Source organism: Caenorhabditis briggsae (assembly GCF_000004555.2).
Source record: "Caenorhabditis briggsae complete genome, chrX, whole genome shotgun sequence".
Taxonomy (NCBI): domain Eukaryota; kingdom Metazoa; phylum Nematoda; class Chromadorea; order Rhabditida; family Rhabditidae; genus Caenorhabditis; species Caenorhabditis briggsae.
In genome coordinates, this window is record NC_013491.2 from 8,335,550 (window position 1) to 8,360,557 (window position 25,008).

At 38.0% G+C, this 25,008-nt stretch overlaps 6 protein-coding genes across 6 annotated transcripts in view; 1 reads left to right on the top strand and 5 right to left on the bottom strand.

Annotated features, from left to right (window-relative positions):
- Positions 1-254: 254 nt before the first annotated feature.
- CBG27637 lies at positions 255-1,460 on the top strand (the record flags this gene model as incomplete). Its single annotated transcript, XM_045239461.1, has 3 exons — positions 255-506; positions 931-1,226; positions 1,274-1,460. The coding sequence occupies 3 exons, from the start codon at positions 255-257 to the stop codon at positions 1,458-1,460; spliced, it is 735 nt and encodes a 244-aa protein (XP_045099477.1).
- Positions 1,461-2,568: 1,108 nt separating this feature from the next.
- On the bottom strand, positions 2,569-6,371 carry Cbr-sul-1 (the record flags this gene model as incomplete). Its single annotated transcript, XM_002644301.2, has 15 exons — positions 2,569-2,760; positions 2,898-3,006; positions 3,061-3,198; positions 3,246-3,302; positions 3,346-3,638; positions 4,183-4,309; positions 4,355-4,534; positions 4,583-4,758; positions 4,807-4,957; positions 5,003-5,172; positions 5,216-5,333; positions 5,381-5,473; positions 5,526-5,639; positions 6,129-6,245; positions 6,292-6,371. 15 exons carry the CDS (start codon positions 6,369-6,371, stop codon positions 2,569-2,571), a joined length of 2,115 nt encoding a protein of 704 aa, XP_002644347.2.
- A 629-nt stretch (positions 6,372-7,000) lies between these two features.
- Positions 7,001-8,990, bottom strand: CBG27638 (the record flags this gene model as incomplete). The annotated part of the gene is made up of 3 exons (XM_045239462.1): positions 7,001-7,162; positions 7,390-7,530; positions 8,667-8,990. 3 exons carry the CDS (start codon positions 8,988-8,990, stop codon positions 7,001-7,003), a joined length of 627 nt encoding a protein of 208 aa, XP_045099478.1.
- Positions 8,991-10,325: 1,335 nt separating this feature from the next.
- CBG27639 lies at positions 10,326-11,649 on the bottom strand (the record flags this gene model as incomplete). The annotated part of the gene is made up of 3 exons (XM_045239463.1): positions 10,326-10,464; positions 11,363-11,464; positions 11,513-11,649. The coding sequence occupies 3 exons, from the start codon at positions 11,647-11,649 to the stop codon at positions 10,326-10,328; spliced, it is 378 nt and encodes a 125-aa protein (XP_045099479.1).
- Positions 11,650-13,295: 1,646 nt separating this feature from the next.
- CBG14175 lies at positions 13,296-21,570 on the bottom strand (the record flags this gene model as incomplete). The annotated part of the gene is made up of 10 exons (XM_045239464.1): positions 13,296-13,482; positions 13,663-13,779; positions 13,827-13,862; positions 14,005-14,109; positions 14,156-14,260; positions 14,394-14,501; positions 14,549-14,724; positions 14,957-15,118; positions 15,364-15,574; positions 21,485-21,570. 10 exons carry the CDS (start codon positions 21,568-21,570, stop codon positions 13,296-13,298), a joined length of 1,293 nt encoding a protein of 430 aa, XP_045095347.1.
- A 1,185-nt stretch (positions 21,571-22,755) lies between these two features.
- CBG14177 overlaps positions 22,756-25,008 on the bottom strand; it is a gene marked incomplete at both ends in the record, with an annotated part of 3,729 nt that continues 1,476 nt past the window's right edge. The window contains one exon of the mRNA XM_002644303.2: positions 22,756-22,866. Coding sequence (XP_002644349.2) covers positions 22,756-22,866 — 111 coding nt within the window. The remainder of the gene's footprint in view (positions 22,867-25,008) is intronic.

Consider the following 25,008-nt stretch of genomic DNA (forward strand, 5'->3'; position numbering starts at 1 on the left):
AGTACGCTGGTCATGTTTTGCCACAGTCCTCGGATATTGTTATTTTTCCACATTATCAGAGTTGCTGAAGTTTTGAACTTTTCTTTATCGTTCGCTCCAACGCCTCTGATTGGCTCCAAAAGCCGTACAAGTCTGAAAGAGGCGGGGTCAACGATGGTTTGCATATAAGGCGAATGCGCTCTTGAATTTGATCTCAGTTTCGTTATCTCCTTTTCTAACTTCACTGGAAATACCTTTTCATCTTTCAGGTGTCTATGATCCTCAACGATTGGGGAAACTCCCTCATGGGGGTGTATAAGGCAATCAATTGGGAACACATGGTAGTCCCATGTTATCTGCAAACTGTCATATTGATATATTTTCTTGGAGCCAACGTTTTCATGACCTACTATGATTACCCAAACTATACCAGTCTCCAACCGGGTACCACACATTTAGCCAGGTGCAATCTAAACATGCTAACGATCACCAGCACTTTCGTAACGGCTCAAGCTTTTGCCCAAGAGGTAGGTGGTTACTATTGCCTGTTTCAAAAATTTGAACAAATTTTATAGCTTGATTGTCCATCCACGAGCTATTTTCTGACGTTTCTCATCAACGGTTTTTTCGTTTATACTTCTATTATGGATATCATTCTTTTGTGGACTTTTTCAGAAATATTGAGTCCTCTAAAACAGTGCAAAGCAGGGGAAATTCTTAAAATATGGCGCTGCTACACATGTGTAGCTCTGTTTTTCATAGGATGTGGACAGTATCTCGATTTTCTAATTTTACATTATCTCAAAGCAAATTTGATGGCTACCGTTTATTTTGTTTACGGTCTATTTTTGATCCGAATTACGAGCGACTATTACCGCAATGTGCCGAAGCTTGAAGAATTAAAGGTACAAAAGTCATACATGAACTTTTTGAATAAATGAAATTTTGCAGAGAAAGAACAACGGCCATCCAAAGATTCGTGATTTCAATGCACTTCGAGATATTATAATAAGTCATTCCCGTTTCACAATTATCAATTCCCTCTGCAAGGTGATCGGAATCTTCTTAATGATGTTCTTTCGCACCACATCCAACGGCATTTTCCATTACGCTCTGATCTTGTTCCTCATCTCATCCATCATCCTCAGCTACCCAGAGTTGCGCCTCAAATTACTTCGAATTCTGAGAATCACCAATACGGTATTTGGCAGAAACTGGATGATGCCAAGAATCCCATCAAGAGGAGTGTAAGTGTAAATGAAAGAATCATTCAGAAAGACTAGTCAAGTTTCAGAACCTATGGTACCGTATCATCTCGCGATTTTAACACTAGCCTTGGTGAAGTGTGGGACGTAATGGGCGACGTTCAGCATGGCAGACAACGGAGAGCTTTCATGAACAGCGTTGGGATCAGCAATGAAGATAAGCCAGACGACAACCTCGAGATGGTCGCTTTGGGGGATGCAAGCCTTCACATGTGAAACAAAGCAGACAAGATAATTTTGGATCATCTATTGCTTATTCACTGATTTTTCTTGTTTCTCACATAATTCTCTCAATCGTTATTTTTCTTTTTCATAATATCTTAACAAAAAATGTTGCCAACTGTTTATTTGTTCGTGATACCATCTTTTGAAATAATAAACATAAAGCGACACAAAAAAAAAACCCGTCTATAGTACCAATCATTAAGATATACAAAAAAGTGTTAATTAGTTAATTTTTAGCCATTTTGAACATTTTCAAGAGTCTGGAACTTGGATGTCAAGTTTCCGATTACTTCGAAAATTTTGGAAATCGTAAAACAGATATAGATTGAAAATTCACAGAATTTTCAAAAAATTCTAGTTTTCCAGTTTTTTGCAAATTTCTGAATTTTTTTGCCAGAAAAGTAGATTATTCCGAAATCGGCAAATACCGTAAAACCTGTATTAAAAGGGTCCCTGAAATTGAAGGGCCCCTCTAATTAGAGTGCCCCCTAAAGACATCACAAAAATAGAAGTGCTCCCTCTAATTGAAGGGTCCCTCTATTTGAAGTACCCCCTCTAATTGAATTTTGCGTTTCTAGTCAATGTGTCCAAAGATGGAAGTCTTTTGAAGTCAAATTGAAAAAAAACCAACTGAAGATTGATTGATTTTCTGATGTTGTTTTTTGTTTTCATTAAAATAAAGATGTTATTGTTTTGATATAAAATAATTTTTAAGGATTTTAAGAAGAAAAAACAAAATTTTCCCCAAAAAACGTTCTAATACAGGTTTTACGGTAGCTCAAAAAATAATAATTCCCAGAAAATTTTGTGACTGCAAAGTTTTCAATCTAGGTTTGTTTTTCACCCTTCAAAGTTTTCAGAGTGATCTGAAAGTTAACAGCGGAGCTCCATCTAATAACAGTGAAAATAGCCAAAAATCCATTGACATAAAATGTATTTGTAATTCTTCATGACCGGTACTGATCCTTGTATAATTCACACAATTTATTTATTTTATTGCTAACAAAAACTGTTGCCAATTGTTTATTTTTCATGACACCATCATATGAATATAATAAACATGAAGTGATACAAAAACCCGTCTACAGATATGAAAAAACTACGTTTTCTCAAGATTATAATTAAGGAAAGATTTCTCATTGACCCTCAAATCGACCAACTTTGGAGATCTCAACTTCTGCGATGCACTCCAGATCTCACACTGACGATTTTTGCATTTCCTAAGCATCCGCAATTGTTCGCTGAGTTGCTCGAGTACCCCGATCTCCAGAGAGTATACAGCATTAATCAACTGAAAAACAGTGGGAGGTTTTTGAAGGAAAGTGAAGGGCATCCATTAGCAAAGAGGCGCATTGCATTCAGAATGCAACTGATTTATCTACGGAGCAGCTGCTTCACTCATGATTCATCGTAATTCTCTTTTTTTACCTGATCTGGATCCGTGTTGAAGTCATAAAAACTGATGAATTCGGTCACAAATTCGCAATACAAAAAGTTGTGCGTCTCGTTTTTGGTCCTAAGACACCAATACGTGTTGCTGAAAAAAGAATGGGGTGTGAGAAACTGTGACGTTGCGAGATTAGAAACCGACTTGTTGCAGTTCTGACAGAAACAGAACTCGCCAAGCTCTTCAGGCCACAATGGGGGCGTTTTCCAGTGCGATGCTGTGTGCGTGAAACAGTTCATTTGTGGAAGAGAACAGTCTTTGGGTTTCAGTGAGCCAGTTTGTCTAGAAAAATCAGATTTCAATGCAAATGGCAGAAAAGTTGCACTCACAACTTTTTCTTATAATTAAGATAATGCTTCTTTGACAGTTTTCGTTCCAATCGTTTTCTGAAAATCTTGCATTCTTTGAAATAATCGACACTCAACTTACATGGGATGTGACATGTTTCTGGAGCAACTACACTTGCTTAGTATCCCACGCTTCTGACGTGAAAAACCCTCGTGACTCTCAAAATCAAAATCGTCGTGATCATCAATTTCTCCTTGGTACCATTCGTTATCGAAGGAGAAATTTTCTTGGTCCACATAATCCAGAAACTCATCAACGTCGTCGTCATCATCGTTCACATCGCGTTTCTTTCTACACGGGCACTGATCTCCCCAGTTATCACGACACTTATAGATGCGCCAACGGTCCTCCACAGTGTAGTAGCATTTCCACAGCTGTAAAAGTTTATCGTTCAAGAGTGGACTATAATTTCTGGTTCTGGAACTTTAGCAGATTTTGAGATTTGGGAAATACATAATTTGAAGTTCTCAAAAGAAAGCTTTGTGGATGGTATTAAATCTAAGTTATAGATGACAAGACAAAACAGATTTCATATTTTCGCTTTTCGTTTAAAAATAGTCAATTTGTCAGAAAAAAGTACATTTTTTAAATTTACAATTCTTTTGGTACAAACTCGATCAAGATATGCCGAAAATGGCACGAAAAATTCACCGGAAAGGCACGAAAATGGCACAATCAAAAATAAGAGTTGTGTTTCTTTATTCGCTATTCTGAAGTGTTACGAAAAAGTGGTCAATCAGAGAAACGAAGTTTAATTTTCATTGATTGTGATATCAATTTTTCCGAGCAATGAAATACCTGGGATACTTCTTTAAGACTCCAAAGTTTAAAATATCTTTTTTGGTCAATTTGGATAGATTCCAGACTGTATGTTGACTCAAAAAACCGAAAAAATTTAATAGAAACCAAAAACAATACCTGCCCCTCTACACAATCTCTCTGCCACTTCCTCCGTTTGCATTCCTTGGACAGCCGGTTCTCCTTGTTGAACTTCTTCTTCTGTTTCATATATCGATCCCGAATCTTTTTCAACTTTGGCATTTTCCTACAAAACTCTAGTTAATGTGAAAAGGTTCAGATTTTAATTTACCCTCTTTCTATCAAAACTGTATCTCTCCACGGCTTCAAGGCTTCTGCATGCTTTCTCTTCTTCTTTTTTAAAGCCACCAGTTCCAGCAAACTTCTTCCGTTCATTCTTGCTGGTTTTGATACACCCGCAATTGCTAGCATAGTTGGTGCGACATCCACATTTGTCACCATTTCATCGAATCTGAAAATTTTGGTTTTTAAAAATATCTGAAGAATAGGGGAGACTCACGAAACATTTCTAGGGATTCCAGGGCCTCTCATAAAAAATGGCACTCGAATATCAAACTCGTATGGCATATTTTTGCCTTTCAATAGACCAAACTGACCGAGGTGATATCCATGATCAGATGTGTATATAGCATATGTATTCCACAATTGATTTAGTTCGCGGAGTAAATTGAATAGCTGAAAATTATAACTGTTCTAATCAGAATGAACAATTTTGAAACTCACTCTTTCAATTCCTTCATCAACACTTTGCAAAGTTTGAAGTCTTCGTCTATGCAACAAATCCGTAAAACTAATATGAACCTCGTTCATTTTACCAGTTCTTTGGAGTAACCATTGCTTGTCAGGGTTTGGCGCGAAATTCCAACTTCCAGTTCTGAAATTATTTCATTTCACGATGACAATATTGTTGAATGATTACCTATGACTGAACTCGTTCTCAAACATGTGTGCAAACTGAGGAGCTGGATCTTCGGGACCATGAGGTGCCGGGTAGGAGATGATAAGGGCGAATGGCTGCCAAGCTCGTGTCTTAATATGCTTTTCGATAAACCGAAGAGAGCGATTGGTGACCAAATCTGTGAAATAATCCTGAAAACTATCTTTTTGTTCAGGAAAACTGAGGAAAACTAACTTTCTCGTATTCAAATCCAAATTTCTCCCTTTCTCCGTTCGAATTCATTGAATAATTGTAAAATTTGCTATTCTTGACAATCGCATGCCATTCATCCCAGCCAGGGGGAATGTAAGATCTGACAATTTGAATAATGGGATTCAAGGATTAAGAAATATTGTTTACCCATCATATTCGTTCAAATATTTTCCGAGATATGCCGTTCGATATCCTGCGTTTTGTAAATAAACTCCTATTGATTTTTTCTCATGAACTTTTCTAAATAAGATTTTATTTTTCTCAGTTTTTGCAATTTTTTAAACAAAAAAACCTCCACTCGACTCCTGTGCAATTTCCATTATTCGTATGCACATGATGGTTATGTACGTATAATCCAGTAAGAATAGTAGAACGACTAGGACAGCAAATTGGTGTTGTCACATATCTGAAACAAAACTATTTTATTTACAGTACCAGTCAATAAGTATGCAAAGACATTTTTCCCAGTTGATTTTCAACTATTTTACTATTTTTAGGTATCTCGGCTGTCAAGTTTCCAATTACTTTGAAAAATTTGAGGAGTGTAAAACAGACCTAGATTGAAAATTTTCATTTACAGAAATTTTTTGGAAATTCCTTCTTTTTCAATTATTTGCCGATTTCTGAAAGACCCATTTTTGCCCGTTTTAGTACTAAAAAGGTGAAAAGTATGGACCACTAAAAAATCGGAAATAAGCAAAAAGACTTTTTGAAAAAATTCGTAAATGAAAAGTATTTAACCTAGGTTTGTTTTACATCCTCGAAAGTTCTCAAAATGATTTAAACTTAACAGCCGAGCTCTAGACTCTTGAAAATTGTCAAAAAGGTAGAAAAACAATTGCAAAATATTTTTTTATTGATATAGAAATAGAAATCTATAGAAAAAAAAACGCACCCTGATGTAAATTCTGTTCCTCGCTCTTTCATAATTTGGGTGGTTTTTGGCATGAAATTCATCGAGCCTAGCTCAATGTCTTGGTCATCAGTCAAAATTAGGATCACATTGTGTTGACTGAAAATCAGAAATTATCAGGTTTCAAAAAAACTTGGAAACTTACGAATCAACAAAATTGATAACCGCATTCGTACTAAAAACGAACGTGGAGAACAGAAACACCACGCAACTATTCCAATTCATAAATGTGTACTAAAAGGGACAACAATAAAAATGTGGACCAACGAGTGTCATCAAATGAAGTGGCAATCTGGAACAATTAAAGTAGGTGCGAGAAGACCGAGGAGGGGTGGTGGGGATGTAGAGAACAAGTGAAGTGGTTTGAGGCGAGCCCAACGATGTGTGAGGACCCCACTATTACACACTCACCTCATTCCTTTCACTCATTTGCCCACCAATCAAAAGAGTAACACCAATCGCCTCGGACAGATACTTTTCGAATTGTCCGCACTGAGATTCTTGACATTTTTTAACCAGGTCGTTTTTATTATGGCCATTCTTATTACAGACAAAATATAAATCCACCAGGTAAATGTATTCAGCAATTCAGGATTTTCAAATCAACTGGGAAGAGAGGAATCAAGGGGAGAAGGAATGCGGACAATAAAAGTTATGACAATAAAAAATGGAATGAGAAATTGGAAATTATTAGGACGATGTTACAATTAACTTGTTTGGGTGTGTTTTGAAGTCAGAGAAAACGTTCTGGGAACCAGCAACAATACAGGTGGGATTCAAAACATACAAAAAGGCCATGGCGAAATTAGGGTTTTTGAAAATATCTTAAAAGAGAAATCTTGTTTTTTCCAGTCCTAACAATGACGGTCGATTTCCTTGATCTTCTTGAAGGCGTCCTCAAACTTGGTGAGAATTTTGATGTCACTATTCTGTGGGACGAAGTAGCATGATGGGATTTTGTCAGATTTGTCATGCAGGAACTTGAAGATTGGGACGTTCGGGAACATTCCGTGAATCTGTAAATTCTCTTTAAAATCTCTTATTTAACTGATTTTGCATCTAAAATGGGAAAATTGTCCTAAAAATCGTTTCTCTCTTTTTACACATTCAGAGAGCCAACTCATTTTTTATTCTCTGCCACCGTAACCCAACGCCACCCCACATCTCAAATTTTCTTTCTTCAAAAACGAAACGTAGATTGATGGAGATGCGGGAGATGGTGGTGCTAATTGATGAGGCCTACCACTCTTCCATGCCATCTCTCCTGTCGACGAAGACATCCAACGACACCACACTGGAAACATGGTGACGGATTGGCGACCGACTGCACTTGTCTCCATGTGTCACGAATTGAGAAATTGTGCTCCGGGAGCATCTTGACTGCCTGGAAGAGCAATGAGATAAATGAGGTAAAGAGATTTTGGGACGGAAATGGTACAGTATACCAACTGAGAAGTTGATTTTTGAACATGTGATTTCATAAGATAGTGAGCCCAAATACAAACAATTTCATCAACTTATTCTAAAATTGGAATTGTATACCTATTTCCTCTTATAGAAGCCATCCATCCATCAACTTTAATCTAAAATTTCGATAAAACATTGGATATATTATAAGGATAATTTATCAGTTGACAGAATTCTTATACAAGAATCGAGATAATTATCTGGGTGGGCTTCGAGAAAGGTTGTATTCTTACTTCTTTACGTAGTCATTTGGTAACACAAATAAAGATGCGCCTTCAGCTTGTTACCAAATGACCATGCAATAAAATGAAAATACAATATTCCTCGAAGCCCACCTAGACAATCAACTTTAAGCTCAATTATCTTGATTCCTGTTATATATGAAAACCTTTTCAACTAATAAAATGTTGGTTATATGTTGATAAGTCATTTACCAGAAATCGAGATAATTGCCATATTTTCCTACTACAGTAACCTAAAAACCAAAAAACAAATTTCCACAGCTATGACGTTACCAAAACTTTATTTTTTTTCTGTTAGCCCGCTGCGTGGACTCCATGCAAATCAGTCTTCCACAGACCCATTATTCTCTGATTAATAGTTTTTTTTCCAAAAGTCGAGAGGCTGAGAATGATGTCACTCGTCTCTCCTCGTCAGCACTAAGTCCTAATCAGTTTCACTTGTGTGTGCGCAGGTGGAAAATTTAGTGTGACAGATTTCATTTACGCTTTGCCTAGTTTTTTATGCTTGAATATTTTCGACATTTTGTTGTCTAGAAGAGTTCGCTCAAAAAAAACCCCGCGAGTAGCGGAGAAATTTGAGAATCGTTTTTTTTTTCGTACCAATGTGGAAAAATGACAGACCATATGACGTGTCCCACACAACTAGAGACTGTGTATATATGAGAGGGTTCTAGTCGGTTAGATGGAAATAATTTGAATTTTTTAAGTTTTCGGAGTTTCTCTACATCAATAACAACTGGGTTTTGTAAAATTTTCATAACATTTCTCAAATTTCTATTAGTTTTAACTTAATTTTCTCAAAAAATCCTACCTGAACAAGCTGTCTTTTGTTGCACCATTCCTCTAGCACTCTCAAATCTGCATTTGGAACTTGTGTGTTGATTTTGATGTGAGTCGATCCTGGAATCGGCTCCGAATTCCAGCATTCACCCTTGTTACAGACTCTCTTGACCGTCAATTGCTCATCCTTCTCCGGAGCGGCGGCGTATTTTTCCATCAGCTCCTCGTCTTCAAGAATAAGATTGGGTATTTTTCCAGCAAGTTCCAAGAGCTCTTCGAGAGTTTTTTCGCTGATTTGTCGATTACGAATTTGAAGGAAGACGCGTTCATCGGGTTCTTGTTTTTTCGGAGGCATTCTAAAAACGTTTAAATATATTTATAGAGAAATTGGGGGAAAGTGAAAAAGAGAAAAATAGAGGAATGGTTACTAGCTCGATTTCGTCAGTTTTCGAGTGAGGAGGAAAAAATGGAAATGTGAGAGCGCATCAACAGTCCCCATTTGTTTTTATCGCAATTCAATATTCACAAAAAGAGGAGTATGAAAACGATTGCAAAAATCTAAAAGTGAGTCACGGGAAATAGGCAAAAACAAAATAGCTGCGACAAAAAATATAAATCGATTTTTCTTTAAAAAAAAGATAAATAGACAGACAAAAAAATGGACGTGGTAATTTTGATTTATCGAGACGAGAAAGCTGTCAGAATCATCAAAACAAAAATAAACAGCTTCAATCGATTAGTGCCCCTACTGAAAGCGATAAAAATGAGTTGTGACACTCGGGACCCCTGAACGAATAGTACAAATGGAGAACAGATGTTTCTTCGTGCCCAGGGCACCACAACCAGATGGCCGCCAGCTTTTTTTCTCAAGATTTTTTGTGTCAAGTGCTTATATAGGCAACTAAAAAAAACGTTGCACACCATGAAATGAACACCTGCTTCCCAAAAAAAAAGTTTTGTTCATTTTTTTTTTCAATATCTACACTTTTCAACAATTTGAATTTTTTCTTCGAGAAAAAAGTTTTCCGATAATCCCTTTCTAAAATTCCCACCACCCTTTCCAACTTTAGAAAAAAACTCCGTACCCAAAACTCACGATTCTCGAATAAAAAAAGTAGAATTATGTCATAAATCCTTCTCCGATTATACAAGATTACTTTGCCAAACTGAGAGGTTCGTTTCGAGATTTTTTATGATCGCATAAAAAGAGAGGTGCATGCTTATGAACAAATGAGCTCTCCAATTTCCTGTTTTCCAACTTCTAGACAATACCTGTCTGCATTAGAAATTCAGGCGTCTCCGGCCACTTCTGGCTGGAGCTTGGTCAGATTCCGGCAAAGACATTGTGGGAAGCCGACCAAGATCCAATAAACTACCTGCAAGCTTCCGACCTTTTAACACGCAGCGCCTTTAAATTCTGGCCAAAATCCGACCATTGTCCGTCCCAATGCTGCCAGTGTGCAGTTTCTGACCAAAATCTGACCAAGATCAGTACAAAAGCCGAGCCCCCCCCCCCCCCCCTCAACTTCCGTCCAGAAGTTGCAAGCCGACAGTCGAGAAGTCTCGAAAAAAAGCTATTATTTTCATTTTTTGAAATGGCAAATTTAAAACATGAGGACCTGGAAATTGAAGGACAGAGGTTTTTTTGAGAGGAATATTTAGTAAAAATGCAAAATAAATATAAAGAAGCTCAGCTTTCTGTTTTGGCGCTCGTGTTGGGTAGCGAACCATTATTACGGGAAGTCATTGGGCAATTGGTGAGCACCAGTTTTTGACCAGTTGGGAGGAATCCCAGAAGCAGGCGGTTCACTGATTGATCCGATTTGTTCCTGAAACTATCTACGGTCAATAAGATATACAAAATACAGAAGTATTTTTCTAATGATTTACTACCATTTTGATCATTTCCAAGAGTCTAAAGCTGGGCTATCAAGGTTCCAATCTTTTCGAAAGTGTTTGAGGGTGGAAAACAGACCTAGATTAAAAACTTTACAATCACATAATTATTTGAACTTTTCTAGTTTTTCAGCTGTTTACCGAATTCTATACACCTATTTTTTACACCTATTTTTTACGTTTTCAGTACGAAAACGGACCAAAAAGTGGTATTATTTCCGAAATCAGCAAATAGCTGGAAAAAGTGTAAGTGCAAAGTTTTCAATATAAGTTTGTTTTAAACCTTTCAAAGTTTTTGAAATGATTGAAAACTGAACAGCCTAGCTCCAGACTCCAGAATATGTATGGTCAAAGTGGCCGAAAATCAACTCAGACATGATGGATTTTTGGAAATTAAGTGTTTTTTTTTTAAATTGTGACCTAAATACTTCGAAAACTAAAAATTTCTCAGCTTGCATTTTATCATCATTGTGTTTCTCGTACTTGTTTTACCCTAAAAACAGCAAATCGCAATCTAATTTATCAAAATTGAGAGTTCGAAACTTTTTCGCGACCTCAAATTTTCAAATATCTCTAATGTGTGAATCAACTGGAAAATGCATTATTGTAATTTTTTGACTGGTACTGTATGCCAAAGAGATAAGAAATACCGAATAGAAAACGGAAGCAGTTCTCACTTTATGGCTAACCTCATTCAATTGAAATGGTCACATAGAACCGAAAGTAGAAAATCACCAGCAAAAAGACCCACAGATTTCAATAAAACCCGGATATAAATCATGCAAAAAAACCCTACGTTGGCAGAAAATGTTAATCCCCCTCCACATATACCTTCTCTTATTCTCCTTGTTCTTTTTGTAGCTGTCCACTACAACTTTACCATCGTCCGCGAAGTGCTTCCCATATGGATATTGTGTGGACGTGCCGAGATGTCTAAAATTCAATCAGCTATCTTCAAAAAAAGGGATGAAGAAAACTCACTTGTAGGCAATTTTAATCACAAGAGAACGTTTTGTAGTATCAGTCAGAGCCATTTGAGTTTGCTGCTCGGTTACCTCCCTAACTGGTGAACATTGCATCAGTGTTGCTAGTTTTTCCGTGTTGCAATCCACGGACATAATGAGATTGATTATGCTGAAATAAGTTAAAAATACTATAAATGAATGAAGAAGTAGCAGAAAAAGAAAGCTGGGTTCAATGAACAGGTACACTTCCCAATTGTTTATGATACACGGAAAGATGGTGCGGAAATAGTATCGGTGTTCATCGAGAGGAGAGAAGGGGACTTGAAAAATCGAATATAATGAAAAAAATAAAAAAAGAACAAGAAGAAGAATTTCAAGATATGAGTATAATCAATCTTATGCTACCTCGGTTTTTTGGGGCACCCCAATGGAAATTGTATTTCGGTATTAAAAAATGAAGCCGTTGACGCAAGAGAATGAAAAAGGGCGGGACCACAAGCATTTATGAATATGTCGGAAAGCGTACTAGCCTCATAAAACTGAATTGTTTTTTTTTCTGTTTTTGCGAAAATTATAGGATACTGCGTGAAAGGGAGATATAAGAAATCTGGATAGAGCCAAATGAGATATCGCCGTGTCTAGTTCAAAAGGACATGGAGAAAAAAAGGGAATATATATTCCAATTCATGTCCGGTTTCAATTATATTCCTTCTTCCGAAACAGAAGGAAACAGAAGAGGGAGGGAGGAGGTTTCAAAAAAGGGAGGGCGGTCCTCAAAAACGTGCACGTCGTTCGTCACGAAGAATGAGATCTATTTTCTCGCCTTTGTGATGCTCTTTCTTTTTTCACACTTCGCCCCATCTCCAACCTCATTTGAACTGAAGATGACCAAGAAGACGAATCACGAGAGGAGGCGGTGTCACCACAAATTTGTGGCTCCCTTTTCTCTCCGGTTGACACCACCCACTAATACATCATGTCTATTTCCGAGAAAAAGGATCGGTTTTGCTTTTCTCGAGCAGAGAGTTCATCTCAAATTAGCAATTTCCACTTGATGTGCCACATTTTCTACCTGAAAAATGACGGGAAAAGGCTCTTGAGACAGGGCGGGGAGCAAGGTATGATTGATTTATGTATCCGGTCGGTGCAAAAAGGATGAAAAGGTTACAGTAGGTCAGACTTCTAAGCTAGATTTTATTAAGCTAAATCTTGGAACTAGTAAATTATAAGTAGGACGTTTATTTGGAATCTATTCAAGATTACTGTCACATTTTTCACCGTCCAACGTTGCTTTCGAATTAAACAATTTTTTGCAAATTTTGAGACATTTTCTCAGATAACACGACGGAGAACGATTTCAGACCGAAGATTTTGTCAGCTGTTGTAGGTTGCATGCATTTATTGAGCAATTTGTAACAATAGCGGAAAAATTTGCGCTAACATAATGTGTAGGGATAAGAATAATAACAAGTGGATAAACACAATGAAAACAGAAAGAAGGAGAAAATATGGACTTCAAATTTAAAACAAAAACGGTCAAATATTGTACTTTGGAACTTTTTAAAGATTGAAACAAAACGGAAAAAAGGAAGAAAGCAAGAAGGGTTAGATGGAATAAAAAAGGATACGAAAAATAATCCAGATCACAAATTTGTAGAATCGTGGAATTTGAACTAATAGAAAATGGAAAATCTGTTCAATTACTTGGTAAAAACATATACAGCTGGACAACTTGAAAAAAGAAAGAGCTAGCAGGTCGATACAAGAAGATGGGTTGGCAAACGAAGGGGAAAGATTTTTTAATAATCATCACTCTCATCTTCTTCGTAGTTATATTCCGAATCAGAATCCGATTCCTTCTCGCATCTCTTCTTTCTTGACGGCTCGGACGCTGATGGAGTTTGATCCAAGTTACGTTGCATGCTTCTTTTTCGGAGAGATATTTTTCTGGACAATGACGCTTTCAGTGAAGATTCCGGAAAGTTCCTGAAAAAAGGATTGTTTAAAAAGGCTATTCATTGAGCAACTCACTTATAGCCTCTTGTTTCCGCTGACGAGGCATTTTTAACAGGTCTTCCTCTTGGGACTTTGACTCAGCTTTCTCTCGGACCTACTTTTCTAAAACAATAAACAGTAATTGAGAGTGACTTTTTTGGGGGAAATTACCTCCCGCAAGCTTTCGGTGCAACTGCTTCTTCATCTTCGGATGACTCCGATTCTGATTCCGCAAGTCTCGGCTTTTTCACGTGGGCTGACAAAGGTCTCACACGGGCTCGACGAAATCTGAATTAACGAAAATTTTTGAAAAAGGAGTTTGAAAAATCATTTACCTTAATGGTCTCCTTTTTTCTTCCTCATCAGAATTGCTGGATTCTTCATGTTCGGAACACGCGAGGTTGGATTCCGTGTATTTCGGCTTCTTCACTCGATGAAGATCTTACATGTGGCCGTCGAGCTCTGAATCGAAGACATTTTAAGAAGACAGAGATTGAATTTTATTACCCCGACCTTTTTTGTTTCTTTTCCTCATCAGTAGAGCGTTTTTTCTCTTGTCGTCTAGTCGAAAATCGCTCCACAGGTGATGGCGAATAAATTACGCGGGCACGCCGGATTCTGAAAAGTAGCAATTTCTTGAAAATGTCATGCTTTAGGAAATTACCTGCGGAGGTTCTCAATTTCGACGACATGGTCTTCGACTGCGGTGTCGTTTCCGGATGAATCCTCAGATGATTTCATATTATTTTGCTTCAGAACTACAGCATTTCTGTAAATTCGCTTTTGGACTGGTGACGTATCTTCCTCTCATTCAGTGTGCGACTCGGAACTTTCTTTCTTCAGCGCCATTTTGCTTCTGAAAATTGAGGTAATTATGAGAGCGACTCATTTTTGGAAATTACCTCAGTCGATTCTTCAGACTGGTCGTCTCTTCTTCCTCGTCGGTCTCACATTTCGAATCTCCAAAATGTCCGTTTTTCCGAGTTTCTGAGTTCTTAATGGCAGCAGTTCTGAAAATCAAAAACAATTTTAAGAATGACACATTTTTCAAATTTACCTCGAACCATTGCTTGATTTCAATAGCCTCTCTCTATTTTTCTTTCCATTCGACTTGTCTTCTTTTCCTTCCGGAGTGCCAGTCGTTTGTGCATCAGCAGGAACCGATTGCTTATTTTCTACATCGTCGTTTTCTGAAGGCTCTTTGGACAACTCTCTTCTTCTTCTTCTTAGAAGCTTGTGATTTTTTCACTGGAGCTGGACTGCATGTTAAGACACATTATTAAAATTATTCAGTTTGCAATATTACTATTTTGGTGAAACGTCCACAAGCAGCCTATTGAAATCAACAGGTCTCCTCGCTTGTTGTCTCAAGCACTCCTCAGTGATTTCCTTCGGATCAATCACATTTTTAAACTGAAATTGTTGAAGAAAAGTTTAAATCATTCCTCATTTTTCAATATTTTACCTGATTTCTCAACTGAGCGCCTGCATCTCTGTCTTCTAGTGTCGTAAATGGCTCTGATCCAAAATTCTTGCCCAGAAGGATCCCGGCTAAATTTGGAGGCCTATAGTTATTTCCAAGCTCGATGCTCTTTTCCAAACTGTATTTTCTAAGAAAACAAAGAGCCTGTAATAAAAAATATGCTCAGAATTAGAAAAAATAACTGACCAGCTAATGGCTCACACGGGGGCAGGCTTTGACCAACTCCTCAACCTTTTCCTCAGTTTGATGAGGATATCCTAAGCTGGCAATGGGGACACCTCGCGGTCTGGTTCGTCTTCTCGGTTTTCCTTCGGTTTTCCGATTCTCGCCTTCAAATCACTGAAAAATTTTAGTTAGTCGAATTCACTGTCGTGAAGTTATTATCTTACGCGTCTGACAATGGTTCGTAAGTCCTTGTAATTTGTATATTGTTCCTGTAATACGTAATTTGTAATTTGTAATTTGTTTCTTGGTTCCTCCCTTGGTTCCTCCTTCGGTTCTGGTTGAGATAGTTGAGGTTGACTTATGGTAAATCTTCTTTGCACTTTCTCAGTCTCCATTTTCTCGATATTTTTTTTGTCGGCCGACGTTCCGGTGAATCTGAAAACAGAAAGAGTTGGAAAAAACTATGAAAATTCGAAATATAATCAACCAAGTTAGAAAAAAATAAGAGAGAAATCGACCCAGTTATACTTTTTTAGAAAAATTAGTGATAGACATGAGGAGAAACAGAGAAAATTGTTCAACAAGACAGCAATTGTTTTTGAAGGTGTTTTGAAGATGTATTTGAAGGTGCATATACGTAAAGAAAATTTTTCTGAGTGTACCAGAAGGAAGAGAAAAACATTAATTGAGGGAAAAGACCTGTGCGGTTGTCGCGAAGAAGTCTCTAGAAGCAGAGGAAAGAGAGAGCGAGGAATATGGATTGATAATTGTTTTAGGGTGCAACCCAATGATAGCACAATAACGCCAAAAGATTAGATAAAAAGTAATCTTAAAATTGATTTGTTTTGTGGTAGATGAAATTTGGATAAGTCGAGAAACACATAATACAAAGAGGAGAAAAGCCAATAAGAACGTTATTGTAGATGACGATGAATTGTATCATCTAGTCGTTTGCAATTTGCTGGTAGGAACGCGATATGAAGAAAGAGTAAAGGGGTAAATGGGTGAATCTTTTCTGGGCCGTATGTCTCTGAGCACACCTTTTCCTCTTCTCTCAGATGCACACCATGTCTGCTGCCCAATCGAAGTATCTTTTGGGATCGTTTCTAGGAAGATCGGTGTGTGGCCATCTGCCGCTCACTTACCGACTCGCGACTAGACCTTCTAAGTTAGTCTAAGTCACGAAGAGTTGTACGTAATATTGAGGGCACATAATTCGGAGGGTAGAACCAGTTGTTTTACCTTTTTTTATCTCCGAATTACTAGCCATTTTGAAGAGAAGAAACAAAACAATGGCCGCCAGATCAGCTTGACTCCTTATGGATAAAGTTTGGAATACACCAAATGCAAAGTTCAACTTCAGGGTTGGAAGTTCACAATCAGATGAAATTGTTCGCTTCGAATGTTCTTTATATGAATATTAGAAAAAAAGCTTTTGAATTCGCTCACTTTTTCCCGTTGTCTTTAATGTTGTTGCTCGCTCTCTTCAGGTTAGAGGTGACGGTAGGTTACGGTAGCTTCCGTTTTTGTGGCCTGCGGCAACCGCCACCAAAGCTTCTTTTCCACCCAACAGATGTTTTTATACCAGTATAATGGGACGACGTTGTTTAAAAAGAAATTTCAAAAATGGCATGAGCGCCCGAGGCTGGCTCTGAACATATTCAAGAGATCGTTTTGGTCACGTATGATCATCTTTTTTTCACGATAGTAAAGCAATGACCAATTACCTACAGTCAAACAGAAACAACCAATGAATCTTTCCTCTTTTCTCGGATGTGCATCACATATTTTGGCATATCAAAAAAGGCAGATTAGCGGTGTTTTGTCTTCTGAAACTGACTCACCAATTTGCGAATGGATAGATCAACATCTTTTCAAGTTAGTCTAGGCTACGATGAGTTGTACGCATTATTGAAAAGAAAGAAAAATATCGTTGGGATATTTTATCGATAAGATGTCGTGAATCAGGGACCTAGATGTTGAAACAGGCTTCATGAAAAATTCAACTACAAGGACTTGAAAGTTCAAAGCAGAATTACATTTTCGCTAGGAATCCACCCCTCTATGTGGGGAAAAATCCACCCCTCTATGTGGGGAAAAACCTTTCCGAAATTACTTTTTTCTATAGCTACCCATTTTGTCTTCACAGCCTAGTATCTCACAGGCAAGAAAAAGCAATGAGTTGGTCAGTTCAAAACATTTGTTTTGCAAAAAAAATCGGGATGTAACATTCAGAATTCGAAACTCGTGATTTTATGAACTCAACGGATGCAGATAAGACACGTACTGAACGAATTTTGAGCTTAAAGCGATTAAGTGTGAATCTTTAATCGCGACTATGCTTTTTCCGGATTCAGAGTATTCGAATACGTACCTGATAAGTTTCCTAGAAAGATCTGAGCCTCCTTTCAACTAGTACTTATTGTCACAGAGGGAAGAAAAAAAAAAGAGTGCGAATATGCGTGCGTCGTCAGGGATAGAGAAAAAAAAACGTATGACTGAATATTCGGAAAGGAGGAGAGACGAGGAGGAGGAGGTGATGCGTTGAGCCGACTTGATTAAGGCGGTGCGTATTGATGACCCTCGGACTGTATAAGAATGTAAAGAGTGGAGAGAGCAGATTCTTTTGGTATATCGATTGTTTTTCATGTGTTAACGTCGTCTCAAGAAAAGGAGTGCGGAATGAGTCATTCAAATGACTCTCAAAATCATGCAGATTGACGTTTTCTGTCTCTGAGATTGTTTGCCTTGGTAATATGCCTTTGGGAAATCCACATTTTTGAAAATTTTCAGAATGAATTAATTGATTCAAAACGATAAAGTTAGCACTTATCCTAGTTTTAGGTTCTCTAGATGATTCATCAGAACAATAATACATGTTTTTTCTAAACCATATAATGGTTTAAAAAGATTGAGAGCGGTTACTTCGTTAAATTTTTCTCAAAGGCACAAGATTGAACTATTGTATTTTTTGGGCCCATTTGAAAATTTTTAATTTTATAATATGTCTCCAGTTTCTCAACGTTTTTCGTTATTTCGATTCGTTTTGTTTTTGTTTTACATAGGTATGGGTAGGTCCTCAAGGACCCTTTCCTCTCTTCTGGTTTCTCCACATGAAGGGACAGAATTCCGATCGAAAATGTAATTTTTTTCCTTGAACCTTTCAGTCCTCATAGTTCAATTTCTCATGAGGCTTGTTTCGTCATCTAGATCCGTAATATCCGACAGCATATCGATAAAATATGCCGAGTCGGTGAGTCAGTGGCAGATGACAAAACATCACTAATTTTGGATTTGGTATTCCAGAAGGTGTCATGTACATCCCAGAAGAGAGGAAAGGGTCCTTGAAGACCTACCCATACCTATGTAAAACAAAAACAAAACGAATCGAAATAACGAAAAACGTTGAGAAACTGGAGACATATTATAAAATTAAAAATTTTCAAATGGGCCCAAAAAATACAATAGTTCAATCTTGTGCCTTTGAGAAAAATTTAACGAAGTAACCGCTCTCAATCTTTTTAAACCATTATATGGTTTAGAAAAAACATGTATTATTGTTCTGATGAATCATCTAGAGAACCTAAAACTAGGATAAGTGCTAATTTTATCGTTTTGAATCAATTAATTCATTCTGAAAATTTTCAAAAATGTGGATTTCCCAAAGGCATATTACCAAGGCAAACAATCTCAGAGACAGAAAACGTCAATCTGCATGATTTTGAGAGTCATTTGAATGACTCATTCCGCACTCCTTTTCTTGAGACGACGTTAACACATGAAAAACAATCGATATACCAAAAGAATCTGCTCTCTCGGTTCAGAAAAATGATGGTTGTTGCAGCGGGTTTCGAAACAGAAACTACTGTAACATACCATACCTCTAACCTACAGAAAATGGGCAAGAACACCAAAGATAGTAGAAAAGGGAGTGGGTGAACTCGAAGGATTGTCTCTATCACATACAGCACGTATAGCCAGAATGAGAGATGAAACTTTTTAAACATTAAAATGTTTCTTTGAACTTTCAAATTCTGAAAGTTGAGCTTTGCAATCGGTGTATTTCAAACTCTGAATCCATGGACTGTCGAGCTGATCTTCATAGCCAATGTTTCTTTTCTCTGATAGTATGCACAATTCTTCGTGACCTGGACTAACTTTAGAATACGTTTATCTATCGGTCCGTTAGCGAGTGGGTGAGTCGGCAGCAGATGACGAAACACCGTTCTTACTAGAACCCTTCCTAAAGGGTACTTCGATTGACCAGGAAAAATGTTGCGCGGTCAGAGACACACGGATGCCCAGAAAAGACGACGCCTTCACTCTCGCTCTATATTGTGTTCCTATTAGCTAAGTGTGAATAACTAGAAGATAAAATTTTAGGGTGAGCCATAAGATGGAGGATTCTCATCGTCTAGAATAACGCTTTTATTTCCTTATCTAATCTTTTATCGCTCTTAAATGTCTATTACTGGGTTGCGCCCTAAAATAACTATCAATCCATATACCTCGCTCTCCTTCATTTTTGTTTCCTCTACTTCTGGGGACTTCTTCGCGACAACCTCACGAGTCGCTTCTCTCAAATTATTCTCCCCGCTTCGTTCTGGTACACACAGAAAATTTTCCTCTACTCCTATGCTCTCCCAAAAACAACCCCGCTGTCGTGTTGAACGGTTTTCTCTGTCCCTCCTCATGTACATCACAATTTTTCTTATCTCTCCGTAAAAGTACAACTGGGCCGTTGCATCGCGTCCCACATTTGGGCGATTCCTATTTTATTTTTCTCCTTATTGATTGATCATTCATATTTTGAATACGAAAATCATAGTTGTAATTGAGAACCCTAGCAATTGAGAAGATTAGTTTAAGGCTTTATTAGCGCATTCTGGTTCTGGGCCATTTTCATTTAGCGGGTGGTCCCAGAATAATCTGAAATACGTTAATCGGTCCGTTCACGACTCGGTTAAAAACTTTACAATCACATAATTATTTGAACTTTTCTAGTTTTTCAGCTGTTTACCGAATTCTATACACCTATTTTTTACACCTATTTTTTACGTTTTCAGTACGAAAACGGACCAAAAAGTGGTATTATTTCCGAAATCAGCAAATAGCTGGAAAAAGTGTAAGTGCAAAGTTTTCAATATAAGTTTGTTTTAAACCTTTCAAAGTTTTTGAAATGATTGAAAACTGAACAGCCTAGCTCCAGACTCCAGAATATGTATGGTCAAAGTGGCCGAAAATCAACTCAGACATGATGGATTTTTGGAAATTAAGTGTTTTTTTTTTAAATTGTGACCTAAATACTTCGAAAACTAAAAATTTCTCAGCTTGCATTTTATCATCATTGTGTTTCTCGTACTTGTTTTACCCTAAAAACAGCAAATCGCAATCTAATTTATCAAAATTGAGAGTTCGAAACTTTTTCGCGACCTCAAATTTTCAAATATCTCTAATGTGTGAATCAACTGGAAAATGCATTATTGTAAATTTTTGACTGGTACTGTATGCCAAAGAGATAAGAAATACCGAATAGAAAACGGAAGCAGTTCTCACTTTATGGCTAACCTCATTCAATTGAAATGGTCACATAGAACCGAAAGTAGAAAATCACCAGCAAAAAGACCCACAGATTTCAATAAAACCCGGATATAAAATCATGCAAAAAAACCCTACGTTGGCAGAAAATGTTAATCCCCCTCCACATATACCTTCTCTTATTCTCCTTGTTCTTTTTGTAGCTGTCCACTACAACTTTATTATCGTCCGCGAAGTGCTTCCCATATGGATTTTATTTTTCTCCTTATTGATTGATCATTCATATTTTGAATACGAAAATCATAGTTGTAATTGAGAACCCTAGCAATTGAGAAGATTAGTTTAAGGCTTTATTAGCGCATTCTGGTTCTGGGCCATTTTTATTTAGCGGGTGGTCCCAGAATAATCTGAAATACGTTAATCGGTCCGTTCACGACTCGGTAAGGATCAGGCAGACAATAATATATTTTGTAGACGGCAAGGGTCATGCACATTTGAGAGAAGAAGAAAGGGTCCTTGGTCGTTGCCATATTACTGTAGGCCAGTGTTCCATTATTATGAATGTTTGAGAAAAAACGGTGGAGAGCGGATATCTCGTTTCTCACAGACATAAAAAGAATTACCGTATTTTTGAGCCATTTCAAACTTAAATTAATTTGTAACCCGAAAAGTCTCAAAAATGGTACTGTATCTCTCCAAATGAACACCAATCTCTTTTCAAACTATCAAATAGAGCCAACCGACAACGCTGTGGCACCGCTCATTGAAAATTTTAAGTCAATTTAATTATTCTGTTTTACTACTTACCCATCTTTAATCGGATCCTTCTCAGTAGGTTCCACTGGCTTTTTTGCTCCAGAGGCACATTGGATTCTGTTTTCCTTTCCGCTCATTTTTGTAGTTTTGGACACTGAAGAATCTGAAAAAAAAAATGAGAAAATGACAATTATTAATTGTCTATCAAGTAAGAAATAAAGGTAAAATTTGAATTTTTCTAAACAAGGACAAACTACCATATTTTATTAGCTATTTGTTCTTTTTGGAAATTTATACAATAGGAGAATAAAGTTTGAAATGGCTCAAAAATACGGTAATTCTTTTTATGTCTGTGAGAAACGAGATATCCGCTCTCCACCGTTTTTTCTCGAACAGTCATAATAATGGAACACTGGCCTACAGTAATATGGCAACGACCAAGGACCCTTTCTTCTTCTCTCAAATGTGCATGACCCTTGTCCGTCTACAAAATATATTATTGTCTGCCTGATCCTTACCGACTCGTGAACGGACCGATTAACGTATTTCAGATTATTCTGGGACCACCCGCTAAATGAAAATGGCCCAGAACCAGAATGCGCTAATAAAGCCTTAAACTAATCTTCTCAATTGCTAGGGTCTCAATTACAACTATGATTTTCGTATTCAAAATATGAATGATCAATCAATAAGGAGAAAAATAAAATAGGAATCGCACAAATGTGGGACGCGATGCAACGGCCCAGTTGTACTTTTACGGAGAGATAAGAAAAATTGTGATGTACATGAGGAGGGACAGAGAAAACCGTTCAACACGACAGCGGGGTTGTTTTTGGGAGAGCATAGGAGTAGAGGAAAATTTTCTGTGTGTACCAGAACAAAGCGGGGAGAATAATTTGAGAGAAGCGACTCGTGAGGTTGTCGCGAAGAAGTCCCCAGAAGTAGAGGAAACAAAAATGAAGGAGAGCGAGGTATATGGATTGATAGTTATTTTAGGGCGCAACCCAGTAATAGACATTTAAGAGCGATAAAAGATTAGATAAGGAAATAAAAGCGTTATTCTAGACGATGAGAATCCTCCATCTTATGGCTCACCCTAAAATTTTATCTTCTAGTTATTCACACTTAGCTAATAGGAACACAATATAGAGCGAGAGTGAAGGCGTCGTCTTTTCTGGGCATCCGTGTGTCTCTGACCGCGCAACATTTTTCCTGGTCAATCGAAGTACCCTTTAGGAAGGGTTCTAGTAAGAACGGTGTTTCGTCATCTGCTGCCGACTCACCCACTCGCTAACGGACCGATAGAGAAACGTATTCTAAAGTTAGTCCAGGTCACGAAGAATTGTGCATACTATCAGAGAAAAGAAACATTGGCTATGAAGATCAGCTCGACAGTCCATGGATTCAGAGTTTGAAATACACCGATTGCAAAGCTCAACTTTCAGAATTTGAAAGTTCAAAGAAACATTTTAATGTTTAAAAAGTTTCATCTCTCATTCTGGCTATACGTGCTGTATGTGATAGAGACAATCCTTCGAGTTCACCCACTCCCTTTTCTACTATCTTTGGTGTTCTTGCCCATTTTCTGTAGGTTAGAGGTATGGTATGTTACAGTAGTTTCTGTTTCGAAACCCGCTGCAACAACCATCATTTTTCTGAACCAAAAAGTGAAGTTTTTGCTCAAAATTTTGACCTTTTATCTTTTCGAGTTCTGGACGAATAAAACTATTAAAAACGCCGAATTTTCAATTTTGACTATGCTATTTCCGGTCTCAAAATAGTCTATTACGTACCTAATAAGTTTTTTGAAGAGATCTTCTCTGGAATAATGCTTCTTGTCACAACGGAAGGAAGAATATAGAGAGCGAATATGCTTGCGTCGTCTCGGTTTACGAGAGAAGTGAACTACGGAGAAGGAATTGCGATGAGCCGCGAGACTTGGTGGAAGGCGATGCGTGTAAAAGACCCACGGACAGTATAGGAATGACAGAGCAAAAAACAGACTGAACATTCGGAAGAGAGGCAAGAAGGTGTTGTGGTGAGCCAGCAGACTTGGCGGCAGGCGGAGGGTGTTGATGACCCTCGGAGTGTATAAGAATGATGAGAGTGGAGAGAGAAGATTTCTGCAGTATATCGATTGTTATTCAATAGGTTAACGAAGAAGGAGAAAGAAGTGAGAATGGGGCATGAGTCACTCAATCGACCCTAAAAATCATACAGACTGAGTTTTATGTATCTGGGACTGTGCACCTTGGTAATCAATTCATGCCTCCTGGCAATCCACAAATGTGGAAATGGCAAATGGAGGAGACATTGGGATGTCATATTACAAATTAACGGTACAACACATATCGAGGGAGTTGAAAAAACATTACAATCTTTCCAAGTATTAGGTTGGCGGGAAAGTCTTTGTCACTCTGTTTGTTTAATCACTGTTCTCGTATATGGAGGCTGTGTATGATATCGACTTTAGTGAATAACAAGGTGATAAGAACCTTCCATATAAACAAGTCCCCATCTCCTTCCCTGCTCCTCATCTGTAATTGAAACGATAGTTTGTTCCCCACTGCTATTCACATCAGACATGTTTTGATTTCCTTTTTCCTATCTCACCCCACGATGAAAGGAATCGGAAACTTTCTTGAAAGAATGTGTACAACACACATGCCCCTCACTACAATACTATTCGCAATTGGTTCCATCGTTTCGAAAAAGATGACTTCTCGCTCGATGAAAAGGATCGCTCTGGGAGACCCCGTGAGTTGGATTTGGACAAGCTGAAGCACGCATTGCAATCGGATCCATTTCAATCTAGCCGTGAACTAGCTGTCACATTCGGAGTTCACCATAGCACAGTCCTTGAAGGTTTGAAGTCTCTTGGAATGAGAAAACTTTTTGTCGATTCATACCTCATCACCTGACTCAAGCCAACCTTGACCGCCGAGTCGACGATTCGATTACTCTTCTCTCTCTCCACGCGGGCGATCGATGGTTGGACCGGCTAATAACCGGAGATGAGAAGTGGGTCTTCTACGATAATCACCACAGGAAATCCCAGTGGGTTGGAGAAGGAGAGAGCCCACAGGATGTCCCAAAACCCGACCTTCATCCGAAAAAAGTTATGCTCTCTGTGTGGTGGGGAGTGGACGGCCCCATCTACTGGGAACTTCTGCCCGAGGGCAAAACAATAACTGGAGACCTCTACACTACTCAACTACGAAACCTCAAGAAAGCAGTCGACCGTTCGGCCCTGAAAGACCTGAGAGTGTACTATCAACATGATAACGCTCGCCCACATGTTTCGAAACAAGTGAAACAGGAGCTGATGGGATATGGATGGAATGATCTCCCTCACCCCCCGTATTCTCCTGATCTTGCTCCTTCCGACTATAGGTTATTTGGCGATATGACGCGAGCCTTCGAAGGAAGAAGCTTCAATTCCCGGGGAGCGGTCGAAGCGGCACTCAAACAATACTTTGCCTCACGCCCGGCTGGATTCTACCGCAATGGAATCCATAAATTGAGGGTACGTTGGAGACATGATGTTGATAAGGATGGACAATATAATTAATTAT